The sequence below is a fragment of the Falco punctatus genome (genome assembly GCF_963210335.1).
Source record: "Falco punctatus genome assembly, chromosome: 3".
NCBI classification, from domain to species: domain Eukaryota; kingdom Metazoa; phylum Chordata; class Aves; order Falconiformes; family Falconidae; genus Falco; species Falco punctatus.
Window position 1 is genome coordinate 114,423,370 of NC_137582.1, and position 27,065 is coordinate 114,450,434.

The 27,065-nt window shown below is 47.9% G+C and overlaps 1 protein-coding gene across 29 annotated transcripts in view; it reads right to left on the bottom strand.

The window, feature by feature from the left end:
- Positions 1-763: 763 nt before the first annotated feature.
- Positions 764-27,065, bottom strand: part of EPB41 (erythrocyte membrane protein band 4.1) — a 96,133-nt gene continuing 69,831 nt past the window's right edge. For 22 of the 29 annotated variants that reach the window (XM_080379095.1, XM_080379086.1, XM_080379085.1 and 19 more), the window contains 4 exons: positions 26,923-26,985; positions 23,786-23,965; positions 9,719-10,317; positions 8,540-8,668 (listed from right to left, as the gene is read on the bottom strand). In XM_080379095.1, coding sequence (XP_080235221.1) covers positions 8,659-8,668; positions 9,719-10,317; positions 23,786-23,965; positions 26,923-26,985 — 852 coding nt within the window. In that variant the 3' untranslated portion in view covers positions 8,540-8,658. Of the gene's footprint in view, positions 4,333-5,233; positions 5,342-6,207; positions 6,289-6,766; positions 6,869-8,539; positions 8,669-9,718; positions 10,318-23,785; positions 23,966-24,996; positions 25,073-26,922; positions 26,986-27,065 lie in introns of those variants that run through there. The other 7 variants (XM_080379094.1, XM_080379093.1, XM_080379079.1 and 4 more) reach the window with 4 other exon arrangements.

Here is a 27,065-nt window from a genome sequence, read left to right on the forward strand (position 1 = left end):
TGTAATTTTTGCTTTACGGTACGTTGAGATTTAATACTTGGAGCAGAATGAAAGCAAACTGGCCAAAGGCAGGGTGTCAGCAAGATGCAATGGCTCATCTCTGGAGCAATTTAAACTAAGGTTGCTTATAGTATGCAAATATAGACGTGCATGAATATAGACATGGGCATGAGTGACAACAGGGTTGTATAACCCTTCTCTTCTGTTGGGGAAACTGAGGCACGGGGGGATGGTACAGCAGCCAGCCTGGGGGCTGCCCTTGCCTGCAGGGATGCTCTTCCCATCCCCTTCCCAGTCTCTGGCTGGACCAACTGGCTTTTGCTCTCTGTTGGGCTGGTGGCCAAGATGCCCTGTCAGCTTTCTGCTCAGTATTTCTGATCCTCCTAAGGCTGCTGCAGCGAGAAAAAATGTGACAGGACCAAAAAAAAAGCTAGGTTGGACATCTCCCCTGCTCCAGTTCCATCACATTCGCTCACCATTAGGCAGCAGCTGCGGAGCAGAAACCCTCACCTGAGCTCACCTCAAATCCAGTAGCTCCAAGGGTTTTATATCAAGTGATGATGCTTTAGGGAAAACTTGGGACTCTGGGGCTCCCTTCTGGCCCTTTCTGGGGGTTTTGGTCCCACAGGCAGCCCCGCTGGGAGCTGGCTGAAGCATCTGAAGCCACACAGAGCGCAGCTGGTGGCAGCAGAGCCCGGCGCGGGGCTGGGGAGAGAGATCTGGAGGAGGGTGAGTAGAAGAAAAAAGGCTTCAGGGCCAGGGAGACAGTTTTGTTTGAAAATTTATTGAAAAATGCAATACAAGAAGCAATACTAAACACTTACGTCTGTCTAAATGCTACAGCAACTTTCCCTTTGATTTACTACGAAAGTCCAAAATAACAGCTCCCATCACTAGTTGATCTATAAAGAACTGCCAATTTTAAAAGTTCCTATTTTTATAAAGAAGAGTGTAAACAGCTAGCCTAGACAATTCACAATTGCCTTAAAAAAATTTTACAAAGCTCCTTCATATTCTCAACTAAATTATTTATTTAAATTTTTTTTACTTTTTTTTTTTTTTACAAGTTTCATCTCTAAGGCTGGGACACTACCACCTCTTAAAGTAATTGTACAATTAGGAAAATCAGCAAACCACAGTTTATTAAAACCAGAAATCAGTCAGTCCTTTGCTAACACTGCTGCGTTGGTCAGAGATTGCTATTTGGCAACCAGAGCTGCCGTTCCAGTTTAATGGAGGAGAACATGAGCTCCTTGCCTTCCTTTCTATAAAAACATTCATTCATATATAAATAGCTTCCATATAATGTATATTATACAATCAAGACAGTCTCTGGGTGAATTTGTAGAGTAGGAAGAGCTGGGAACATTCATATAAATAGACCTTCCTTTGCTGGTTTGTCCCTAGAAATGACACAGCACGCTAAGAGCCAAGGATGCTAAAAACCCGTCGGAGGTGGAAGGGGTGTGGGTAGCCCCCCCACGGCCCCGGCCGAGGATGGAAGAAACTTCTTCTGCTCTTAATCTTCTTCCCAGGCTGCTGCTGCTGCTGCCATCCAGCTCCCGGGCTCGGGCTCTGCACGCAGGCGGCTGCGCAGGGGCAGCAGGGCTGGAAATCCCACGTGGGGTCAGACAGCAGCGTGATGGCAAAGGTCAGACGAGGCAATAACTTGTTTAAAATACTCAAGGAGAAGCAAGAACTTAGAAGGGGAAGCACGAGAATGAACAGCCTGGAAACAGTCCACCCAAAATCCAGGAAAAAAAATAATTAGGGTTATTCTAGTCTATGTGCCCTTAAAAAGGGACGTGCGCAGCCACGGTCCTCTTGGAAAGGAACCACCTCTCGTGCCAGCAGGTTTCTCACCCCAGAAATCCCTGCTCAGGGTGTTTTGTCCTGCTCATCGTGCTCACCCCAACTGAACACCCAGGTTGTGACAGTCTTTAAGTGCTACGGACAAAACTCATCACGCTGGCTTTGTCTAGTAAAGCTCGGAAATACTCTAAATGACTACTCAGCGTGCCCGTTTACTCCTCAGGTAACTGCTACAGGGTGAGAAGGAAGGAGCAGAGCGGCAAAAACCTAAGTTCCCAGCAAAGGGACATTGCTGGAGGGGTGCTCAGCATGACGGGCATTTAAGGCAAGCTAAGTTGAGGACAGCAGGGACACAGACCTGTTACAGGATCCGCGTTGCAGAGTAAGGAAGGGAAGGGCTGTTCAGACATAAATAGGAAGACTTAATCCCTGCGCTACAGCTGTGGAGCCCAGGACTCCCTAAATCCCAAGTCGGATGCCCGGTACCCAGTGGAGGGCAGAGCATCACCAGCAGGGACCGCGCGCACCCAGAGCAGCAGCTACTGGCGTGGGAATACTGGAGGCTGAGGAGGATTCACGGCCAGCAAGGCTCAAAGAAAGCAAAAATCCAGCAGCTCCAGCGTTTTCAGTGTAAGTCTCCAATCAATACTGACAGCTTAATTAAAATTGCACCTGAATCTGAGAAGCTACACTAGCCCCAGTGTAGTTTGAAAGCTGTTTGCAGTTAAACAGCGAGTCGTTGCAGCCTGAGCTAAATCCAGTGACTTCTGAAACACATTATTCAAATTCATAATAGCAGAGAGCTTTTTTCTTTATTGCCATTTTCTTCCCATCCTCAACTGAGGAGCAGCGGCAGAGCACTCCATGCCCTCGGCTACCAATGTGCCACACTATATATATATTTAAAAAAAAAGAAATCACAACCTCAAAGTATACTAAAGTGTTCACAAGTGTCTGGGCAGAATCTTTACAATGCTTGTGGGTTGGTTTTTTGGGTTTTTTTTTTTCCTTTTTAAATTTAAATGCTGGAAGGAGAAACCAGGGCATGATTAGAACATCTCCACAAAGCTCATAACGCAGCAGCGGGAACTCAGCCCCCGGTGCCACAGAGCGAAGCACATCCAGCTGCAAAGAAGTCATCTTCTGGTCATCTCTACCACACTGGAGATGGGGCCGGTGGTCTGCAAGCTCAGCCTAAAGATGCAGACACTAACCCTGGTATCTCATTCCAGCAAGGTGGCCACGATGCCCAAGGAAGCCCAGCCCCGATGCCGGCGCGGAAGAAGGGGTGGCAGCACCTTCCCCGTAGCTTGGCTCCAGCACCACCTGGCACCTCCTAAAATTTCTTGTTCGGCCTCTCCAAATACAGCTTCCAGGCCTAGGAAGGATTGTCTAAAGGATTTTAAATTTAATGATAGTACGATAGATGCCCTGGTATATAGGTAATGCGTTTAGCTTTAAATAGCACTGTGAGAGGAGGAAAAAAACCCAACCCATGACTTATAAAAAAACCCCCTAATTTATAAATCATGAACACAAACGAGTGAAAAACTATGACACTGAAAAAAAATCAGTTACTGTGAATGCTGCATAAGCCTACCTTAATAGCATTCAGAGTCCAAACACCTTAAATGCACGCTTCTAAGGGCTTTTTAATTTAACGGCATCTAGAAAACACAAACAGGTAGGCAGCACTCGGTAGAGACACACAGGAGGAAGGCGAGATGCTATCACAGTCCTCTTAAAGCTCTAAAATTCACAGTATAAGATACTTGAAGCAACTTCCAGTATTCCTTAAATCTAGTCAACTATCAAGATGTGTGCATAGGCTACACCACACAACCCTACTGTGTTCACACATTGGGGGCCTGAAACCCAACGGGGAGGAAAGTCGGAGCGAAGGCAGCAGCTCTGCCCTGCACGCCCAGGTATCGCGGCTGGAGTCTCAAGCTCCCTAGAGCTAAAAAATAAAATAATAATAATAATAATAATAAAGAGGCAATCGGAAATGCTGCACAAAACTGAAGTCTGACTTGCTCTAAACTGACTCTCCCGGCAGAAGGACCCACGGCTTTTTGAAGGCGTGTAGGGATCCTGCACTTGGAATTATGCGTGGATGTGGCTTATCTCCGTTATCCCTGACAAGGCGGAGGAAATACGACTTAAAACAGCGACCCTTTGAGCCCTGTGAGGTGTGTCGGGTGTCTGTATCTGAAGAGGCTATGCGTGAGAGGGAATGCAAAATTGAAAACCTGTAAAAAATATTCAGTACAGTTAGAAATATGGCATACTTTTGTCACAATATATATATAAAAAAAAACAAACAAAACCCTATATCTGACAGGATCCAGTGGAGTCTGGAAAATCCCAAGTAAAATGAAAAAGCGCAACTCCTAATAAATGATATGAATGTCTCTGAATGTCAAGTCTTGTAAATCCGAGGTCTTTGTGCTCCAGGTAGTTTCTTGGTAGTTTTGCTGGGTTTCTTTTTCCTGGTGTTGTGTCTGGCAGGAACGCTTCCTAGAAAGAGACACGCACGGTAAGTTACAGCTCCCGGCAGCAGCTTTCTGGGAGAGAGAGGAGCCCCCTTCCCTGAAGGGGCTGGCGAGCAGAAACCAGAAGGTGAGTGACCATCAGTGGCCGGTGTGAATTCCGGCTCAGAGCCACCAGGCACCCTGCTCCCATCCCTGATGGGCCGTATTTGAAGAGCTGCAACCTCAGGAACCCTTGGGAAACCTGTGCCGTTTTGATTTAGGTTTGGAGAGTTAAAAAGCTCGACCACAGCGTCTGTTAAACCATTGCTGTCTCTCCTCTCGCCTAATTTGTTCTCGTTCTACCTCCCGAATCCCTGAAAGTACCAGCTTTGTCAGGATGAGGCAGGACACAGCAGGGCAGGGCAGCGCAGCACCGACCTGGGCAACACCAGTATCACCAGTGCGGGTGTTTACACCTTTACAGCACTGATGTGCGGGCAGAGCCCTGGGATTCCTCCAGCAGCTCTTTCCCCAAATCATCAAAACTGCAGAAAAGGGATCTTTCCAGGCAAGTCAGGAGCTTGGGATCCAGCTCAGCGGGTACCTGGCGCTGGTGCAGGCAGGGGTCTGCGTGACCCCTATAGCCCAGTGTGCTGCTGGTGCATCGAAGGTGCCTGCACAGGCAGCACAGCTGCATCGCAGGAGCCACGCCGCTTGTTTGAGACAATTTTGGCTCACTTCCACAGCAGGATTTGTCTGTATTTGTGACTGCTTCATGAGCCTTAAATGATTTAATAAGAACAGCCTGAGCAGGAGTCATCAACTAACAGTAATAATTTTGCTTAAACTTTGACCATATTTAGCCAAACCGTGCACGGAGATCGAGTCCCCCGCCCCGGGGCGGAGAGCAGCCCCCATCACGCATTGTACGTGGTCTTGCTACTTACACAGCCTCGCTACTCCTCCGCGATCTCTGTCTCCTGGTGCACAACCACTTTGGTCACCGACATGTCCGGGTGCTGCTCCTTGGCTGCTTTTATCGCCTGCGCTAGAACCTGAAAGAGGGCACGTTTCAGAGCACGCCACCGAGGGGCTGGGGTGGGGGGGGTGAGAGACTATTCCTAACTGTGGGGAGGGAAAAAACAAAAGTGAATCCGCTTCAGCTGCACAGTTTGGTGACTTTTGGTGCCATTAAAGATTATTTCTGGAAGAAAAAGCTGTTTTCTAAGAATATGTCACATCTCTCCACTGCCCCATGGTAGAAGATGGATGAGAGCAATTAAGCAAATCCTGTTTATTCTTCCAGCGAGTGTGATGATCATATTTTGGACATCTTGTCAAGACATTTTCTGTTGGAATTACTAAACTAGTTCTTGTCATACGAATATTCTCCAGCCCCATGATACTTGCAACTAAAATTAAATTCAAAGTATAATTCTCTGATGACAAAATCATCACTTCCAACACATGCTGGAGGCCAATGAGGCTGACTCATCAGAAAGGTTTCACATAAAGCTGATGAGATTTAATGCAGGTGCTGAGCACTATAAAATTACTTTTGGCACTATGAAGCAGCAATAGTGTTTCAGAGTTATAAGAAAATAAATGCATATCATCCAGACGTCACGGAAACCTTATTTTATGGGGTTTGTGGATATATTTTTTTTTAACATTGTACTTGTACAAAATCAAAACTTTGCTGCCAACACCAGTTTCAGAACAGAATTAAGCTCTTCTTGCCCAGCTACACAGCTGCATACTGTCAAAAGGCTATTCGTTACAGAAATCACTTCTGAAGTTTTGTTTCTACCCCAGTAAAATTCCCCTAGGTTATTTTCTGGTGAAGCTGACTTTGGAAAAGCAGTCTGTCTAATTTGTGACAGCTCTAAGAAGCTCTTTTGGACCGCATCCAAGCTCCTACCTGGTCATGGTCTACATCTGCATCTCCTGTGATGACAATCCTCTTCTCAATCCGCGTCTCTGAAATGCCACCTTTTACAGTCTAGTACAAAAGCAAAACACTGCCATTAGTCTAGAAGTGGAAAGGAATTTGAGTGCACTGGGGCTGCCTCTCTAAAGACGGTATCCAAAAATAGCGTTACCAAACGCTGCCGCCATACCACGGCATCAGAATCACAGGGGGAAACTGCTGCTGCTCAAAGGAAAACTGTCAAATATTCATTTTCTCAGAACGGAGGCAGGGAAGAGCTTTCACTCACAGTACAGCTCTTCCCTGTTATCCCACAGGACAGTCAGAGCCCGTGTCCACAGGCTGCACTGCAAATCAACGTATAATCCACAGTCCCAAATGGGTGCAGGCAGACCTGGGACCCTCGTGCTTTGTTTCAGGTATTAATCACATTTTATGAAAGGAATGTTCAAAAGCTTTTTTTTTTTTTTCCCCCCTGCTATTCAACTCTGCCCATCTATCATGTTGCTGGTTTTGTTGTTGTTGATGTATCGTGTTCCCGTGCTGTTACCTTCGTGATCTGCGTGGTGGTGGTGCTGCTGGTGGTTTCCGAAGTGATGGTCTGAGCAGTCAGCAGGATGCCAGGGTCCATATCTCCATTACCACCATCTGTCTGTGGGACAGAAGGACAGGCCGTCAGCCTCTGTGGGCCGTGTGGACAGAAGCAGGGTCACCACATCGACACAGCAGGATGCAATCCCAGGGCACAAACTCCTCTCCACCGTGGACCGCGGGATGGAGCGAGCTGACCCGCAGCCAGCGGAGCTGCACCAGGACCGTGCAGGTCTCTGACGGCGCAGCACAAAGCCCCTGGGCTTTAAGGCTGGAGAAGCACAGATCCACAGCATCCCCCACAGAGGACCTCTGCCACCCCTCAGCCCAGGTGGGCTGGGGTACACTCAAATGTGGGCACACAGCTGGTCAATGCCCCTCGGTGCCAAGCAGCGTGCTTGGACCACAAAGGGAGCCCAAAGCAGACACCTCTCCCCGGTTACACCTGCCTGGGTCTGGGGACATCCACAAAGCCAGAGAGCACAACCTGACTCAGAAGGGACTTGTAACCCGTCCTTCCTCCTGCCGACACCTTCCACATCACTCGCTTTCAACTCTGCAGGAGCAACGGACGTCCAGGTACTTGCTGAACCAAGAACTTTTCTAGCTGGTTACTCGGTTCCCAGCCCGCACGACTCGACCTTTCAAGTTCTGCTGAAAAACCTAAACCAAGTCACCCCCGGCCGTGTCTCCCTGGCCCTGCAGCACCAAGGAAGGCTGGGCAGCACGTGGGACCGTATCTGGACTTACCACAAGGTGGGACTATTTCCCACAGACTGGAAGAAATCTCCATCATCACAAGCCGGTGCTGCACTTCCAGCCTTCTCCCAGCCCTGGGGACGCACTGGTCCTCATTTCCCAGTTAGACACGGTAACAGCAGCAACCAGAGCAAAACTCCTCTATTCAGCTAGTGACTCGCTGAGAATCGGGGCGATGTCTGGACACCCCTCTACTCATCCGGGAGGATGCTGAGCAGCCGCAGGATTCCTCAGGAATCCCAAATTACACAGGCAAGGTCCATGGGATACCCGCGCCCAAAGCTGCATCCAACTTCACCGCACTCCAACAGCAGAGCATGGGCTGCTTCCAACAACCACAGTTATGACAGACCCAAGCTAACACAGGCTCCAAATTCTCAAATACATAAATAAAACCTACTTTAGCTTAAGGGTTAATTTTAACCTCAACAATGAAACCATCCCTGCATGTGCTGGTACCCCTCCACTAACATTTCTAGTTTCCAATCACCAGATACCCACTCTGCTTGCGTTTTATACCAAACTTTAAACCTGTTTCAGGCTCAAAACCTAAAGGACAATCAAATCATTTATAAACCAAGTTCTGAAGAGGCATAAACAGCAAGGAGAGCTGGGGAAAACGAAACAGGGCGTATCTTGCAGAGAAACAGCCAACTCAGGTTGACTCCGTACAACCAAATCTACACCCTGAAGCTGAAGGGTGTAGCTACACCAGTGCTGAAGATAAATTCTGTTTGCACACACATCTTGAAAAAATAATTAACTCTTCTGGCATAGTGAAAACACTCCCTATGCTCCTCTAAAAATAGCAGATGCACCTGGAAATAGGGTCCACAGCATCAGTGAACATCTGCACTGTAACTCGGATGCTGAGAGAAAGGCAGGTGCTGCTGCCTCATCCAGAGGATCTGGAAACAAAATGCTTACTTGAGTTTAATTAAGCCCCTGGAAAACTAATCGGAACACACCTTACCTGTGCAGCTTCGTAGGTGATGGTCTTCGTCTCTGTGTGGACGATGGGGACTTCTTTTGTGGGAATTTCGCTTTTGACAGCGCTGGACACGTCGGAGATGGTGACCGTCTGTGTCTTCACTAGCGGTGGCTATGAGACAGGGTTAAAAACATCCCCGTAAAGACCCCGTTAGCATTTCTACATCTGACCAAGCCGCTGGCAAATGTTCTGACACTGATCTGATAAAAGCACTGTGGGAACCAAGGTTAGCCTGGAAATCTTTGTTTTGAAGCCTCTGGGACAACACACTGCTCAGAGGGCAGGGATCATGCGTGAGGATTAAACGGACAGAAGAATCCTCCGGACCAGCCACAACACTGTGCCCTCGGGTCAGCCCAAGCGAGGCACTGAGGGCTTCACCAGTGTGCCACAACACCACTAAGATACTGTCTCCACTGATCACTAACTTTCTAATTACTAGAAGCTCATTGCCAGCTGCCAGTAAAAGATGACCCCCGTCTACTGATGACAATGTCAAGATTAACACAAACCCTGGGCAAATAGACGTGATCACAGCTAAGAAGCTTTATCCTGACTGCAAGTGAAACACAGTATTATTAAAAATCCTCCTCAGACCCTAGGTCTTTAACTTTTATTAAATCAATGTCAGACAACTCAGAAACACGACATCTCGAGTGAGAAATGGGGAGGGGGGAAGAGGAATCAGTCGTTCCACCACCTGATAATTACCCGGAAGAAGACAAGAGTTAGTTCAGACCCACAGGGTTTTCCCAGAGGGTTCGATTTCTGCTCACCGTCCCCAAACCTGACAGATGCCACCGTGATTGTTAGCGGGGGAAGTGGGCACCTACTTAACCATAAGCAATTAATATCAACACTGAAGCAGGCAAAAATATCTCCCATGATGGGGAGCAGAAAGGGGATGTCAAAGCTTCACGTTCACAGTGTAAAAGCACGTTTGACAGCGCTTCGAATTTGCTCTGCTGCGCTAAGGCTCAGCCTCCGGTACAGCAGGAGATAGCAAAAACCTTAAGGAACTAAAATTACATGCCTTTGGAGCCTAAATATTTCCCTTTTGGAGGATGCAACAGGATGCTCTGATCAAAGAAAAGCAAAGGGCATTGTGCTTAAATTGTATTTAATGCAAAGATAAATTGAGAGGGACTTGTGTGCACCGACCGGGAGATTAACCAGCTAATTAGCTCCAAGCATGAGTCCGAGCCAAGCAAAGACAACTCCTCTCGGGGTCTGTGGCATCTGCTTGCTGCAGTGTTCGGTTCCCGCTCCAAAGCCAGCCGGGGTGGGGAGCAGGCGCGGGAGCTCACTACCTGGAAGCAGCGAATGACTGCCGGCAGCCCGTTATTAACGTCGGCGTCGTGACACTCGCCGTTTAGCTTTCTAAAGGCAAACCTGTCTTCGCCATCCTCTGCCACCTCCTCCTCTCCTCCCCAGGGCTGCCGGGGAGGTGCGGCAGGGCTGGGGGGGGGCTCCAGCTCAGAGAGCTCCGAGTCCTTCTCCACATCTGCACAAACCCCCTTTCCACATCTCAGGTCCTCCTCACTCGCGGGGAGGCTGGGAGCTGCCGCCTCCTCCTCCTCCTCGCTGCTTAGGGAGGAAGCACCAAAGGCACGGCTGGGGGAAGGCTCTGAGGCGGGTGGCACGGGGGTCTCACTAAAAGCTACCGACTGCTTTGAGCCCCCCCCAGCAAAGCCAGTGTTAACACTGCTCCGCTCTGGCACTGCAGCCACATCCTCTCTGGAGAGAAAGTCACTCATTCTCTAAAAAGAAACGAATATACAAAAAAAGGCCAGAGAGAGAGAGAGAGAGAGAGAGAGAAAGAAAGAGAGCGTTAGGGAGAACAGGAGGTCATGAAGCATAAAGGCAAAAACATATTTCTTATAATATATCACATCTCCAGTAACACATGCAACAGCAGTGGGACCAGGCACTGGAAAGCTTGAAAACCTTTGTGCTCTGCGATGTGTCCAGTGCATGTACTGACACAGCCCTCCTGGTACGCCAATAACCCCCTCTCCTCAAGTTCAAGGAATTAATATTAAAACAACTGTCGGCCCCTAAAGGAAGAGCCACTGCTAAGCACTTTTTGCCCAGTTTGGAAACAGGAATAATTTCAGTGTAGCAAACGGGGGACTTGTGCACATCCAAAATTCACACATGCTTTAACAAACCCCACCGCCTGCACCAAAATCGTACCCCAATTCTGCTTTTAACTCCTTTAAATATTTTACACGGTGTTTTAAGTTGCTTGTGGAGGTTAAAAGAATAAGCCCAGAATTACTGTGCACGGCAATCTCCGGAGCCAGTGCTTTGCTCTTTTCCTCACCCCTGGGAACACTCACGCTTCCGAGCACCCCCCTTGCTGTTGGTCTCTGGGATAACTAGCACAGATGATGGCTTTGGTAAAATTATTGTAAGAATATCTACCAGTTAGTATTGAAATCAAGCACTTCGATTACCAAGAGGCTCCGGAATTAGCACGGCAGTCTGGTCATCTGAAAGAATTTGTACCATTTCTTCAAGACAAAAACCAGTTCAATTAACTCAGCACAAAACTTTTCAGCTGAGGAATAAAGAAACGCGCCTTTAAGCTGGAAAGCTGTTCGTGCTGGTGCGCGCCGACCCCGCCACCACTGAGCACGCCGCTCCGCTCGCTGCTCTGCAAGCTGCGTTCGACCATTGATTTGGGAGCACCGAAGTCTTTGTAACGTATTTTATCCCCAAAGCGGCTGGTGCACGGGACCTTGGCAGCAGCTAAACCTCCCGAAGGTGCAACATAACCGGCATTCGTGATGGTGCCTGGGAGAGGAGACCGGTAACGAAGCAGCGCAGCCCTCCCAGAAGCAAGTGAGCACGCCTGGAGCACCTGAGATATTTGGGAAGAGCGTGCCAAGCCAGCGGGTTTAACCAAGGCTGGTGCTATTCTGCTCTCCGTTCGGCTCGTTAGCAAAGGTCTCAACTAGGTCTTCTCACATCTCTGGGAGCTCTCTAGCCAGGAGGGAAGCCACAGTGACAGAAGAGAAGAGTTAAAGCATGAACAAGACAGCAAGCCTTAGCAAAAACCAGCTCTTTGCCTGGGTGCCCGAGCGATGAGCACCGCATATGCGCAGAGAAGCAGCGTTTCAGTCCCCAGCAGTGGCTACGGTCCTACCCTGTGCTAGAAACTGTGTTTCTCTCATTACCGACATGGAAAGCTGCCTTCGAGGAAGGGCAGAATAAGCTGTTACGGGCACCTCCAATTTGACACATATCAGAGTCATCACATCATCCAGCATCAGGGAACAAGGAGGAAAAAGACCCAGAGGGATGCTGCTTCATCAGTGCCATTACTCTTTCTTCTCAGTAATTAACCTCACAGTTGATTTTTGGTAACTTTGTATAAAAATAGCCACATACCTGTTCATCCAAAACCAGCGATTAAATTTTCATACAAGTACAGCAAGTCCATTTTGTCAACTGTTAATACCACCACCAGAGTTAGAGTAAGACAAAAACTGCTGCCTCACTTTCTATTAAGAAGACTCTCTGGGCAACCAAAAAACTGTAATTTGTGCTTAAAATGCGAGGTCTGAAGCCTGTGGATTATCCGGTAGGATGCATTCTCTGTACGTCAGAAGCTTTCACCCAGACTGACCCCATCTAATGGCACAGTTCAATAGTGCACTAAGAATAGGAGCTGCTTTATGTAGGAACAAATAGATGCTAATTTTAGTATCATTTCAATAAATGACTCTTCCACTGTTCCTCCCGGGTATTTTTCAGTTCCCTGCTGCTTTATGCTGCAGATAGATTACCTGTAAGATTTTTATCCATTAAGACTACCAGCCTCGGGCTTCCCTTAAATTCTTGGGATGTTGCTTAGGAAAACGCATTTAATAGGAGTAAAGGGAGAGCGATCAGCACTGTGGTGATCAGGTCAGACCGCACACACAGGGAGCGTTATTTCTGATCAAAACCCACTTCCATACATGCTCTGCCAAAGGTATATCCAGACCTCACCCCCACTTTGCCTAACGCAAGATAACCACGCTGCAGTATTTCACAAACCAGAACAGAACAGAGGTCAGCAGCTTTCAGCACGCGTGTCTTCATCTTGCTTTAAAACCTGGATTTATGTGCTGCCAATATACTGATCTTCCCTTAATTATATATGCTAAGTCTTGTAAATTAATCACGGGACCTTGAGAAGGCACATCTGGGGTTTAATGGAAAATGCCTTAGGAGTGAGATTTCCTTGCAGAACAGCTGGGGCACAACTCGGCCGCGAGGGAGAACCACAGATAAACCAAGGCAGATTAAGCAGCTACACAAACGCAGATCTAGTTGAGAGACAAACATTTGTACACAGTCAAAACAGCTTCCCAGCTCCCTTTCGTGCACAGAAAAAATAATTCACGGTTTGGAAGTATCTTGTACAGTAAAAGCATAAAGGGAAAAGCTTAAATGCAGCCTATGGCGACCATATACTGGCCGGTCAGCAGAGCGAGTGCGGCAATAAACGTGCAAGCTGTAAAGACAGACTGAAATCCTGATAAGATCAACTGATCAGTACCACTTTTTTTCTTGCCTTCCTATTCCACTGGTAAGAAGATAAGACCACTGAAAGGTATCTGTTTCTATATAAAATTATCTATTTACATACACTTAAAAAAATACCCCAAAACTACTGTTTGTTCCTGTAGTTAAAGAAGCAGTTTGCAGGTAGGCTAGAATATTATCATTCTATTAAAAAAAACCAACCAAACAAACACAAAAACAATCCCTAGGAATTTGAGCATCTGATCTTATCAAGATTTATTTTAATGCAAATGCAAGAGCATTCCTATTTTTAGGGCTCAGATTTGCAGAGTTCCAAGCTCTCCTGGAGACCCACGAAACCTGAGAGTGCCTGGGCTGCAAACTGCTCATCTCCAGAGACACAGAACCAAACCAGCGACGCCTAAAATCAAGCGTGAAGCGGACTATTTGCACAAGCCATACACGGTGTAAAGAAAATACAGGACAGGATGCAACGCCCCAGAAGAAACAAATCGAACCAGACATGAATGCAACTAAAAGATCCGCCTGCTAAATACAAATCTTTGTGCACCTGATGCTGACAAATACCAAGGATACAGCTTAAGCGTTACGGCGTAGTGACAAACAGTAATTCAGACCGGGGATAAATTAATAACAGGCTTAACTGCATGGCTGCTACCAGCGACCAAAAAGATTTATTTGGCTTAAAAAGTGGGTTTGTATACATTTGTTTGCCTGTATTTTTTCCAGAACCTACCAGTTTGGATCAGGATATACCGGCATGACCCAGCAGCTCAGCTGCTTTCTGCAGGACTGCTGCTGCCTCTCTCCCCCCAGAAATATCCAATTATCCTCATCCCAAACCAGACTCCTACCCTGCAGGAAACTTACGGACTGTTAAAATGATGTCAACCTGCCCATCACCGAAGACACTGGGTAAAAATTGATGCAAGCATGAAATTGCAGTGCACGCTAACTCCCTACACCACCACATGAACCGCTATAAATTCCAGCCGGTTTGGGCTTCCCGGTCCCCTTCTTTTTCACTATGGCCCTGCAGTCGTTAGCGTTGGCGCGTGTTATTAGGTTATCCCCGAACAAGTACCCGCACAAGCTCACAGGCTCGGTGTGACCATCTACAGATGCACAAGTAGATGACATTGCTTTTGCAGCGAACCGCACTCACCGGTGAGAACTCCCAGATCAAATGATGCTCAATCTCACAGCTGTCAGAGCACTTGGGTAAAAAGTATTATAAAAGCAGAAAACAAGAAATCCTTATTTCACAATACCTGCTATGCCTCACAGAACTGCTTTGCCTTAAGGACAGAAGTTAAAAAAACATTTAGAAGCCGTTCAACAAACCCTGGCATTGTAAAATTATGGCCATTACCTATGGATCTGCATTTTTGGATGTTTTTTTTTTTAATTGCCATTGATCTGATCACAACATCCTGACCAGCCTACTCAGACGACAGAAGAATAAAAGAGATTTTGAGTTAAAAGAGTTAAAAGTAAGGCTAGAAAATACACAACAAGCTTAAAAAGATGGAATTGCTGTCATGAATAGGAATCCCAGGATATTACAAGATACACAGCAGCCACCTCCGACCCAACGCATCAACTACTTGGCAACATGAAACAACCTCAAGATCAACACTCCAATTATTAAAATCAGGTTGATGAGCAGTATGATTCCTCTCCCCATCCACCCCGATCCCCTTCCCATCCTTTTTGTGGGGCAGGTACCCTTGGATAAGGGGCTTCTTATCCCAAATTCCCTCTGCAGAGAACAAAACTGCTTGTGGCGTTGCACAAACTGCCTCGGGTTTGCTGCAGCAGCAGCAGGTGAGAAGAGTGGGGTTTGTAATGATACCATCGGAGTTTCTGACGGACACTAATCCCACGCTGCTGCGTTTCACTTGCTTCGTTTTGTAAATAAAGTTGCAGCTCCGGCGCTGGGCTCATCCGGGAGAGCAGCAGCACGAGCCTCGCGCTGCTCCGGCGCAGCCACGTTTGCCTCCCTGTCATCGCCCGCGACAGCGCGGGACGAGCCGAACGGCTGACCCAGAGGTACGTAACCTCACAGAAGAAAAGTTGGGAGTTCAAATTAAAACCGACTAGATACAGCCTCTAGACACAACCTCAGGCAGCCCCAACCAGCTCAGACCAACCGGAGGCTTGCGTCGTATGACAAGCAGAGGAATGGTGGTTAATTAGGAACTGGTTAATTAGAAACAGGGTTTCTTGACTTACAAAAATAGAAAGGCGCATTTTTGTCCTCGGATTAATTCAACGTGCGGGGCAGAGGCTCTCACCGTCGCATTGCGTGGCACTTCTGCTCGCGGAGCAGCGTTCTGCAAATGATTTTTCCTACCGCCCAGTCTCAGAAGCAAAGGAGAACGTGTCAGTGCCACGTCAGGTACGCAGCCGAGCGCTGAACCTTCTGACCGCCCTGCAAACAAGCCTTGCTTAAACCAAGCCGGATTTAATCCTCAATTGAATTATCCTGGCCAGCCTGAGAGCACGCGCTGGTCACCGCAGCCCTGTGTGTCCCCTCTCCCCAGGAGCACGAGACCCACACCAGAGCACCCAGCAGACCCTGAAGGCAACTGGGAAGGAACTGGGGTCCGATGCCTTGGAAAAGCAACACTGAGGGTGTGTTGTACACAGCTTTTTTGTTAATAAGCAGTGGAAAGAGGAATCTGATTTGCAATAACATTTATTAATGATAAATGTACATATTTACAAAGAAAAATCTGAGAAAAAATACAAAACCGAAAAAGTGTTCCAAAAGAGAGCATTTTAGGTAAAAAAGAAAGTGTTTTTAGTCCCCACAAACTGATCCAACACAACTACGTACCACCGCTAGGAGATCCCAAAGTGGCACAAAGCAAGGCTAGTCCTTCCTTCCAGCTTCACAAGCCAAGACAGATGCCAACAGGGACATGAGAGAAGCCACCGCTGCCGGGTTCTCCAGTGTCACCCACTAGTAAGTCCAGACCAAAGAGTTTCTAAACAAACCCCTAATAACCCTTCTTCGGGCTAAATTCTTCCAGAAAGCATCCGACCTCATTCTGTACATCAGAACAGGTGCCATCAACTCATGCCCAGGAAAAAAAAGCCCCAAACCAATAAACCAGGGGAATAATTCTCAGAGTGACAAATCACTGACCCTTCCGTGGAGCACAAGACGCTTTGCCCACAAGCTCCTCGAGCAGACCTGCGGTGCGGCCACAGCAGGGCCAGCCCAACCTCGCTCCTGCGAACACAAACGGCTCCCTTGGTGCCACGCCGAGGAATTCCACCCCTCCTCATCATTTCAGGACAAGAGGCAACCACGGAATCCCTGCTCTTTAGGGTCATCCCGTCACTTACTGCACAAACCGCACGGGCGGAGAGCTGGTCTCACCTTAACTCCGTACCCTAACCCGACCCTCAGTTCATCTTCTACCGACCTGCAGGGCAAAGCCGCACACGGCAGGGGATGTAGACAACGCCGTCATTTATCTCTTCACTTTTAGTAACAGAAGAGAAAAAAGGGATGTTGCTTTACACTAATGCACACCTCGAGTACCACTGATGACCGCCACATACCAAGCCCCAGGCCCGCGGCAGCCTCGGAGCAAAATCTGAGTTCCAAGCAATCGGCTCTGGCACGCTGGCTGCTTCAAAATACTAATGTCTGCTTTTTCCTAAAGCACAAGAAACTATTCTGCATTTTATCTGGTGCTCGGAAGAGATGATATTGGGGTGAGAAGATTCAGAAAGTGAGCACAGAGCCAAGCACCAACTTTGGGATGGAAAATGCCGAAGCCTCGGCAGCCGTAACCGGATCCCACAGGTCAGCACCAGAGAGCTTCGCTGCAGCCGAGCAGCCACACCACAAACCACTGGGAAAGTCCAATTACCATCAACGCTGCCCGCAGTCTTACCGCAGGTACAGCACCGGCGGGCCAGATCAAGGAAACGTCATTTTCTGCAGCAGGTCACACTGAAAAATGAGGATTCCTCATGCCAACTGGGATGAGGTTCGGTGCTGCAGACCTTCCCGGCTTCCCTCTGGAAGGGATAACTGAGCTCTCCATCAGTCGCCGCCTGGCACCGCACCGGCCCCGGACGAAGGGGCTGCGTTAACCCCCATGGCGTGGGGCCAGCGACGGTGCTGGGCAGCCGCCGAGGGGCTGCCGGTGCTTTGCAGCAAGTTTGTTCCTGAGGCAAAAAGGGAGCAAAGTGTATGTGTTGGTTCCGTTACGAAGACCTCTGCCCTTCAACAAAGCTGGAGCGAATCAACCCTCCCTGTGCACGGGTACAACTGCAGCATCCCGAAATCCCTTCTTTCAGCACCACATCCTGCACGGACATCAAGGGAAAAGGGTGAAACCAGGAATGAACCAGCACAGCACCGACGTGTACCAGACACATAATGTGCAGGAATGGGATATATAATGCGGAGCGAAACCTCACATGGATTGCCACAGGGCACGTCTGGAGCTCCCCGACAAAGCAGACGGGATAGAAAGCAGGGGAGCGACCGGCAAAGGGGCTGGAGTGCAGCGGGCACGTCGCTGTGGCGTTGAAGGGATGAGGGTTCTGTTCCTGGCAAACTACGGGCTTCCCCTGTCAGGAAAGATCGTATCCACCCAGATGAATATAGATAACTGGCCTCTAAACTGCCAGAGAAATATAAAGCATTTGTTCAGTTCCTTTATCTGCAGTGGTAATTGTTATATAAATCCAAAAAATGTTCCTGAGCATTCTCAGAGCATAAAGTTTCAAAGTTATTTTTGCTGATAACAACCAGCCTTATCTCAAGATTAAAAAAAGAAAAAAGCGAGAGAGACCGTTTCAATTAAGAAGTTGAAGAATTGAGTTTGAATGACGGAGTGCACCTCTCATCACTCTGGGTACGACACCCTGAGCACTATGTTCAAACATTGCTCCGGGCAAACATTTTTAGACTTCAGATCCTTTGGAAACGACAGATAGAGCTACAGCAACCATGGCTTTGCAAAAGCCACCGGTATGGCTTCGAAGTACTTGTCAGTGGTTCAGGAGAGCGTACACAGTAACCCCGGCAGCGCCCAGAGCAGCATCACGGCCACTAACCCTGGCTACCGCTTCTGGAAGGAAGCGGGTGGGTGTTTGAGCTGCTCTTCTCCAGGAAACGTGGACACAAAATGGACAGAGAGATCCAAACAACTCCTGTCCCTTCCCTCTCCGTGCCAGGCTGGGGAGAACCAACAGTCCCTGTTTTTCACCGCGTCTGTTCCAGTTTTGGGAAGCAGATTCAGGCAGGGAATCCCAGCCAGAAGCATCCCCCGCCGGCTTCTTCCATCCTGCATCTTCTGCACAGCACGTGGTCCCTCAGCATCCTTCCCCACCTCTCGTCGCCGGGGCCCACCTGCTCAAGATAGCTTTCCTAAAACTTCACGCCGCGCTTGCGGGAGCTGAAGCGCATCCTCAGGCGTGTTCCTCGGAGGTGGGCACGCTGCCCCCCCAGCAGCACCCTCCGGCCGCTGCCCATGCTGACAGCTCTCCTCCGCGCCACGGCACACCTCTACAGCCACCCAGCGACCCCCACACCCCCAGTCGCTGGAAAGAGGAAGACTGTGTATTAAAGGCAGTGTATCGAAAAGGGACAAGACCTTCCAGTGGAACATCAGCGGTCTCAGAAAACAAAGTCCTAAAGGCACAAACCGGTGAACTAATCGGAGCGGGTTACAAGAGTCATTGGAAAGATTCCTGCAAGAGTCAAATGAAGGGTTTTCACCAGCAACCTAAGTTTTGAGACGGCGTTTAGAGAGCCTCAACCTGTACACTGAGAGCAAGAGAGGTGGCTCAAGAGGTCCGTGATACGCCACGGTCCTTCGGATCAGACAGCACATGCCATAGTTGCCTTATGTCTTTTTCCTGCAAGCTTATCTGCTAGCTTCCTAAATAACACTGTTCACACAGATACAGATCTATAAAGGGTTATAAATACAAGTATTTATATATATTCACACATTTTAGTCCCTGTAATAAAGGTCTACTCCTTCCTCTCCTGTGCTGCTGGCACAGCTACCAACACTGATGGTGCTGGTGGCTGTTCTCAGAAGTAATTGTGTCTACACAGTCCTCCAGAGAATGCAACAGAGAGCTGATTACTACTGAAAGGAGAAGCGGTTGGCTCAGCTCAGTCCCACAATGACTATATACAGAAAAGAAAGCCCTCAGACACAAAGTCCCATCTCCCCTCCAGCTCGCAAACCAGTTCTGCAGCTCATCTCTGAGCCTGCGCAGCTCAACCAGGGTAACTGGGATAAACGTCAGCATCATCCAGACAGTTACATTTGTAGGCAATAAACAACAAGATGCATGCAACGAGTTTGTTAAGAGAAGTCAAAACAATTGATGGCTTTAACATTAGAAGCGTATCCTGATGTGGTAAAGTCAACATGCTAACAGAGGAGACGTACCTAACAGCGGGGTTACTCCATTCCTGTGACCTAAGCAAACATGCGTCAGTTAGTTCAACACAAATGAAATCAAACACATCTGAAGCGCACCAAGACCGCCAGATTCAGAAAAATGATTCATCTATGTTTACAATAAACATTTCCTTGCAATGGGTTTTCTCCTACGAGACGAATTACTTTCTTGGAAACAAGAACAGGGGTGCGAGAGGGAAGCTGCGATGCTCTGCGGAAGCCTTCCCCCACTGGGAAAATGAAGTCGCCTGTCCCTGTCTCTAAGTTAACACTAACAGCAGCATTGATAATCAGCACTTTTTATTTAAATACCAATCTGAGTATCCTAGAAAAGGAGTGGTTATGGATTAGATTCGGCAGATTGCTGCAAAGCCTCTTTTGGACCAGTACCAAATGTTGTTCTTCAGCCCGTGAACGCCTGATATTTAAAGTGACAAGCTTAAGAGCAAGTCTCCAGCAATTCCTACGTGAAGTCTACGGGGGCTGAAGAAGCAAACGTCTCCTCCTGTGTATTTACACTCCCCGTCTGCCCTCTGACAGCAACCGGGAACACGGGTCAAAAGAATTTGCTTTTGCACAGTAGGAAACTTCTGGATGGACCTGGCAATCCATGACCACTCCTGCCAGGTCCCGGATCACAGCTACACAACAACAGACAGCGGGATTAACACGACGGCCGCAGGCGTCCCTCCCTGGGACAGCGAGATACGGAGATCAAAGACCAGGACAAGGAAGATACAGCAGAGGCTATGGCCGGGGAATTCAGGAGCTTTGGTCTTGAGGTTTCAACATGACCCTGTTGCCACTCAGAGAAAGAGCAGCCACCAAACAGTCAGTGCTACGACCAGGAGAAAGGACATCATAAAGGGAATACGTGGAGAAGGAAAAATGCTAGAGTACAGCTGACACTTTCTGAGTGATTTCTGCTCTTCAGGAATTGGAATAGAAACCTTTGGAAGAGTTTCTTCACTTGCTGGCCGGGGAAAGGCTGTCTCAGTAGGTATCTCCTGCTTTTTTAGCTTGTCTTCGTCCTGTACTAACAGAGGACGTTGCTGTGTCTGCTTTCATGGTAGAAGATCAAGAAAGACAGAGAGAGATGAACAAAAATGACAGATGGAAAGTGCCCAAAATGATACTTGGAGGTGTGCAAAGCGTTAGGACAGCTTTCTTCTGAACGTAAAAATAAACTGCCCTGGAGAGCAGAGATGCTGGTGCCTTGGGTCACACCAGTCTCAGAGCTACAAAATCTGGTCCTCTCTGCAGAGCTTGTGAACATCTGCATCAGGATCACGTGTGTTTTGTCACAAACCTCTGGATCATGATCCCTGCCCTCCCAGAAAAGTGTATGCTCAAAGCCTGCTGAAGTGTTTTGGAATTGGAATGGTTGAGAAAAACATTCGAGGCATTAGAAATAGAAATGGCGTAGTACAAAATGTGGTCTCTGGCAGCTTCCTATTCTACAGTGCCCTTAAAAAATAGCGTTTGTTAAATATCATTGAACATCCAGACTGCAGTGCAGATACAAAACGCTTTTTCAAAGTTCTGATGACAGTATCAAAATTTCAATTGTTTTGAAAACTCTACTGGAACGAGTGAAAAATTGTTAATCTTAGAAATCCCGAGCGTGGAACAGGTGGGATGGCAGTAGGAGCATTGCAAACTCCTTGAATTTTGCTCCGCACTTCAGCACTTGTGTTACTGGAGTCTGAAGAATGTAAAAAACCAGAATGAGTAGATCATCACACGGGATCATGCAATGGCTCTAGTACTCTCGTGGAAGAAAGAAAAGATTGTGGGAAACGTTGCTGTTTAGTAACTCTCCATCCCTTTAGTTTGCCAGACCTGGTCAAACCCAAGTGCGCCTAGGAGAGGAAAAACTTGGCTCTAAGCTCTCTCAGTTGAGCTAGCCTCCTTTGATCAGTGCAGTATTTTGGGACTGGTTCTTTGCACACCCCTAAGTGATGAGTACTGGGGAGAAAATAGCTGGGAGACTGGGCAGCAAAAGAAAATATAAAATGCAAGAGTAACATGATCATTAAAACAAAAAACGGAAAGACAACATAAAAAGAACAGGGTACAGTTAAACTTTCATAATTGCTTTTCTCTCCGAATACACGGTTATATCTTTCATGCAGCTTTTTCGAACCAGCCATGCACCAAAATAAGCAAAATCGAAAGCTGCAAAAGCTGCAGCAGTGCAAAAGTCCTCTCGGTGTGAGTTATGAAACTACTTCATGTAGCCAAAAGAAAAAAAAAAAATGTTATCCAGCAGCTGCTGTTGAGTTTTTGCTTGGTGCCATTGCAATAGCAGAAGTCTGGTTCAGAAGCACATATCAGAACAGCAGCTTTACCTCAAGCCCACCAACCTGTCTCTCAGAAGATAGGACAGTGACTTTCTTGACCTGGACACACAAAGCGTGTTAAGGTTCAGTTGTCTTGCAATAAAACATAGAGGAACAGCAGAAAAGCAGCCCCTGGCAGAATACCCTTTGGCCACTACAACAGGGTGAATATACCACCATGAGCAGGAGAATCGGGAATGCTTTGCAGCGTTATTTACCATCCTTAAACATGCGCAGGTGAAGGGAAGCACCCTCCCCTGGTAAGAGCCTGGTGAAGATGCATTTCTGGAAGTTCACAGCAGAACGTGTCCACCTCAGAGCCAAGACCACTTCAGAGAGGATCAGATTAAGGGGGAACTTCTAGAAATGCAAAGCCAGGGCTGACCCCAATTCTTGCATTGCTGTGGATCACCGCAGCCTCAGACGGGGAAAGCCCACACCACCCCGCTACCCTGAACAGCAGCCCCCCAAGACCTCACAAGGCAGTCACCTCGCAAGAAATTCTTCATAATAACCGAGAATATCACTCCTGAACTGCAGCTGTGGGGCTGGAGCCCCGGCCGTCTCCCACCCGCATGCCCAGGAACCCCACGGCACCGCGGGCTGAGCTCTGCACCGCTCTGCTGCCCACATTCCCGCAGAATTCACCCTGCGACTCGGCAGCCGAAGGATGAACTTTCGTCCATCCATGTGTTAAACAGGGTAATGCCAAGGGTAACCATCAACCCTGACCAGTTCTGAAGCGTTTGTTTTTCTAGCAGGGTTTTCTAGCCTCTAATTGTCATGGAATTCCTCTACGCTTTGTGGAGCCTGTAGTGAAGATGGCCACTAAAACCCCTTGTACCTGTTACAACAACCCTCCGTCCACTGCAAGATTCTTGCTGTTTAAAAAGTATCTCCCTTGCAATGGGTTGAAGATTAAACACAAGCTTATCTGCAGCGCTGGGGGCAGGAAGGGGAGGAGGGTGGCTTAAACCAGGAGAGAGCCTACAACTGCAGCCAGGATGCGATTTTTCACTTGTAATGAAAAATGGCATTTACTATTTAAAAGACTGATCACCACGGGTGCTAACTACAGTTTTAGTCAGAAGCTTCACGTCTGAGCTAGGTAACACCGATATTAAACAGAGAAGCTGTCTGTTATCCGGAAAGAAACCAGTTGGCAGACAGATCTCTGCCGCTCCAACTTGGTTTCTTTGAAAAATTACCTTTTTAAGGAAACTAGCAGAGCAACTGTGAATGTATGTGGCTACCGACATACAGACAACGTTACTCTAAGTAGGAAGATTTCCATCCCGAATGAACAGCCCTGCTGTAGCCCCCTGAGAGTCTTCCTGAAGCCTCCACAGCAGATCAGCACCTGCAGATCCTAATGCAAGACTAAACCCAATGACACACTGGATTAACTGGAGGATAAAGCGACTTTTGGAAATTTATACCATCCCAGTGCTTCTCCACTTGGTTATACGCAACTTTATCTCTAAAGTAACAACTCCTTTTAATTTAGGTGTTTGGGTTTTGGATTGTTTTTTTTGCCCACGTTTTGGAGAAATGCATTCCCTGGCACCAGGAATAAGCCAGTCCCCAAAACAGGCATGAGAAGTACATTCTCTAGCATCACGGATGACAGCAACACTAGGAAAAACAGCATCAAAACCAATGAGGAATTCCTACACTCTTTTCTGTCAAAAAAAAAAAAAAAATCGCATTTTTATGATGCTGTGACTAAAGCACCAATTGCCTCAGAGACTATTCTACATCTTAAAAGTCAATATTACCTATGGAAAATTCAATATAACCAAAATCTAAGGGGAGCTGAGGCTGAACCCTACGTTGCAACGCTGTCCCTTGGAACAGTGCAGTGCACGCCCCCCCCACGCCACCAAGGTACTCACTCCATCTGCTCCCGTGGGAATCTGCCCGTTGACGTTGAGGGTTCGGAAAGGGGAGTGAGTGGACAAACGTTTGTCCCATTCACTCGGCCGAGGCTCCGGGACGGACTCCATAAAGTTCTTCTTCAACTCACTGATGCTGGCGTGATGCTTCTTTATTTCTTCCTGGGTCTTATCTAGATCCTATCAGCAAAAGGACAGGACAAATGAAGAGGCGCAGAGACGACCCCTGCGATCGCCCAGGCTGCCGCATAGCAAAGCTGCGCTCAGCAGAGTTGTTGCCGACTTCCATCAACTGTGCTCACACTGCAAACACACTGCGAAAGGGAACGTCCTCTCTCCTCTCCCCTCTTGTATTAACTGGGATAAACTGCCACCGGCACAGAGCGGGGGCTCCTCCAGGAGCGGGACATGCCATCGGTTCACCCCAAGCAGGTGACGCTCAGGGGATTTCCCCACGTGGGTTTTACTTTAAGTTGCAAGACTACGTTTGTTTGGGTGATTTAATTCAATGCCTTTCAACTGGGCGAGTTTGCTTTCTTTTTCCCTCTGCTAGCCTGAACATGCATGGGTACAAATGCAATTAACGGTAAGGAAATGTTTTCCCAGATTTATTTATTCTCTTCGTACCTATTTCTCTTTCATCCCACCAGGAATTATCCCTGGTCCCAGAATACCCCCACTGCCTTTTTCCTCCCCCTCTCATCTCACCCCTCCAGGAGCTACCACAGGACGTTTTAAGACTTCTGAAATGAAGATGAGATGACAACCCTTTAAAAATCAAACCGAGAATTTACTTTATGCCCGATCAATCATAAAAAAGATTCCTGCTAAAACTCTTCATCTGGAAAAAGTGAGATTCCTACTCTGTGATGCCAGTTTACAGCACACCTGCACAGACTTCAAGGCAAGTCAGCTCTCTTCAACTTGTTTAAAAATAGCTTTTCCTTGCAAGCAAACCAGAGTTTGTTGATAACAAAGCTTTTGCATAAAATAGGCATAAGCCAAACAACAGCTTTTCTGGACAGTGCCAAAAAGCAGCAAGCCTCACTTGTTAGAAAGGGGGAAATTAAGGTCAGTAAAAGCATCATGGGGGAATTTTGCTATTTTTGTGCTTTTAGTTGTTACTCATCCCATCAATTTTAGAAGACGGGAGAGCAAATAGATCCCTAAAGGAGGGCGTCCACCCAAATACCTGCATCCCTGCAGCTTACCCAGGACACACCGCCCTCCCTCCGCAGGGCTAGGCACCCAAACGCCTCGTTAACGTTTGCTCTTTTTGGCACGGTTCTGGGGGATAAAAAAACTAGGTTTGGCATCTGTCCTGGATGAAAGCACAAGGCAAGCGTCTGCTAGTTTGTGGGGGGTGGGAAGGAAAAAAAAAAAAAAAAAAAAAAAAAAGGGAAAAAAAAGCCCAAATAAGTCTGCTGAGGATGCCAAGGTAAAGCCCTGCCTGGATCCAGGAGCCCAACAGTTGCTCCTGGTTTGGAGAGGAGAAGACCACCTCGGCTGTCCACCATGGGCCAGAGCTGGTCCTGGGAGGGCTGGCAGAGAAGCTAAAGCCACGAGGAGCAACATGGAGCCACAACGGGTCTCAAAAGCATCTTGAGGCACAAGCTGGCCAAGCAGTACCGCTTCTCCTCCTGTTCTGCCCTTTTTGTAAGAACACGGAGCGTGGGTTATCGAGCACGGAGCGCTAAACAGCTTCCACTAAAATCAAGCGTCAGCTTCGGGAGGTGTGAGGTCTGCTGGAAAAACATCTGATCTGCCAAATGCACAGGTTAAAAAAAAAAAAATAGGAATAAAGGGGGTGAGAGCTGCTGGGGTCAGCCCTTTTCTAGGGGAGGGCTGGAGCACCTGCAACAGAACCGGTGGGAAGGGCAGGGGGAGGGAAGGGGCTGGAGAAGAGGCTGGGCGTCAGAGCCAAGTATTGCACTGACAGGAAAAAAGGGGGTTAGAAGCGATGAAAAAGCTCTGTTTGGGGCTGGGGAGACGGAGCCGTTCGAGTTGGGTGAAAGCAAGCGACAGGCACAGTCATCACAGCGCTCCGGCAGCTGAGCCCTGCCCGTCGTGCTGCAGACCCTTCGCTGGTGGCCAAAAGCTTGACGTTGGAGCAGTCAGAAAAAAAAAAAAAAAAAAAAAACCAAACCAAACAAAAAAAAAAAAAAACCAAACCAAAACAAACCAGAAAAAGCCACCCAAAAGCTGCAAAACTTTTAAAATTCGGATTAGGAGAAGGCAGTGAGTCCACTTGACTTTCAAGAGATACCACCAGGGAAACCCTACCAGCTGCTGGTGCTGTAAGTTTGAGTAGAAACACGTAACACAGGAACAGAGTATCAGAAGCCACAAAACGTCTTCCATAACACAGTGTATTAGAAAAATTAAAATATATGATTGGCATGGTCTGTTCTGAGACCGTGCTTGGGCCAAACCAAATGTAAAGCGCTCCCGCAGCCAAAGAGCTGTATGTGGAGGGACGCGACAGCTTCTTGCCCTCTCACAAGCCCCCCGTGACCACAAGCCCCCGTGTCAGCCCCAAGGGGACCTGGTGCTGGTGCAGGATGGGGCCCAGGGGAGCGTGAAGATGCAGTGAGGCAAGCAAGCGCTGGGAGGAGGACTGCAACGCTGCAAGCATCGCTGCACCAGCGTCCGAAAGGAGGGCTCGCTCCTGCCTGAAGCAACACGGGCGTCACGGTGGCCCCAACGCCACGGCGGTGACGATTTCATCCTGAATTTTCCGTTTTCATTGCCTGCCTTTTCCCCCAGGAAAGCAACTCATTTCAAGCCAGGAGAAACTTGTAAACGAGCCCCACCCCCTCCCCGCCACGACTGATGCGACTGATGCCACCGTGAGCACCCAGGGGGTCCCAGAGCAGACCTGAGCGGGCAGCTCTGCCAATCATGTATTTTGGGTAAGTATGAGAGAATGAAAGTCAGAAGAGGTAGAAGGAAGAATGCCTGCACATCGTCATGTTTACTGTCACCATGCAAAAGCGTATTTAAAAAAAATAAAAATAAGAAAAGGTCTCTCATGCAACAGCATGCAAAACAAAGGCAGCAGCAGAAGAGGAAGAAAAAGTTCAGCGCAGATGCAGAAGGTCTAGGCAAACTGAAAAAAGCTTCAAGTTCATACAAACCTCCAACATTAAATTGCTATGCCTGATATAAATGTTTTCACCATCTAGCCTCTTTGATCTTTTCTGTGAAAATGAAAGAAAAGGGGGAAACAAAAAAAAAAAAAAGAAAAAAGAAAAGCACAAAAAATTAAAATGTTGTTCTT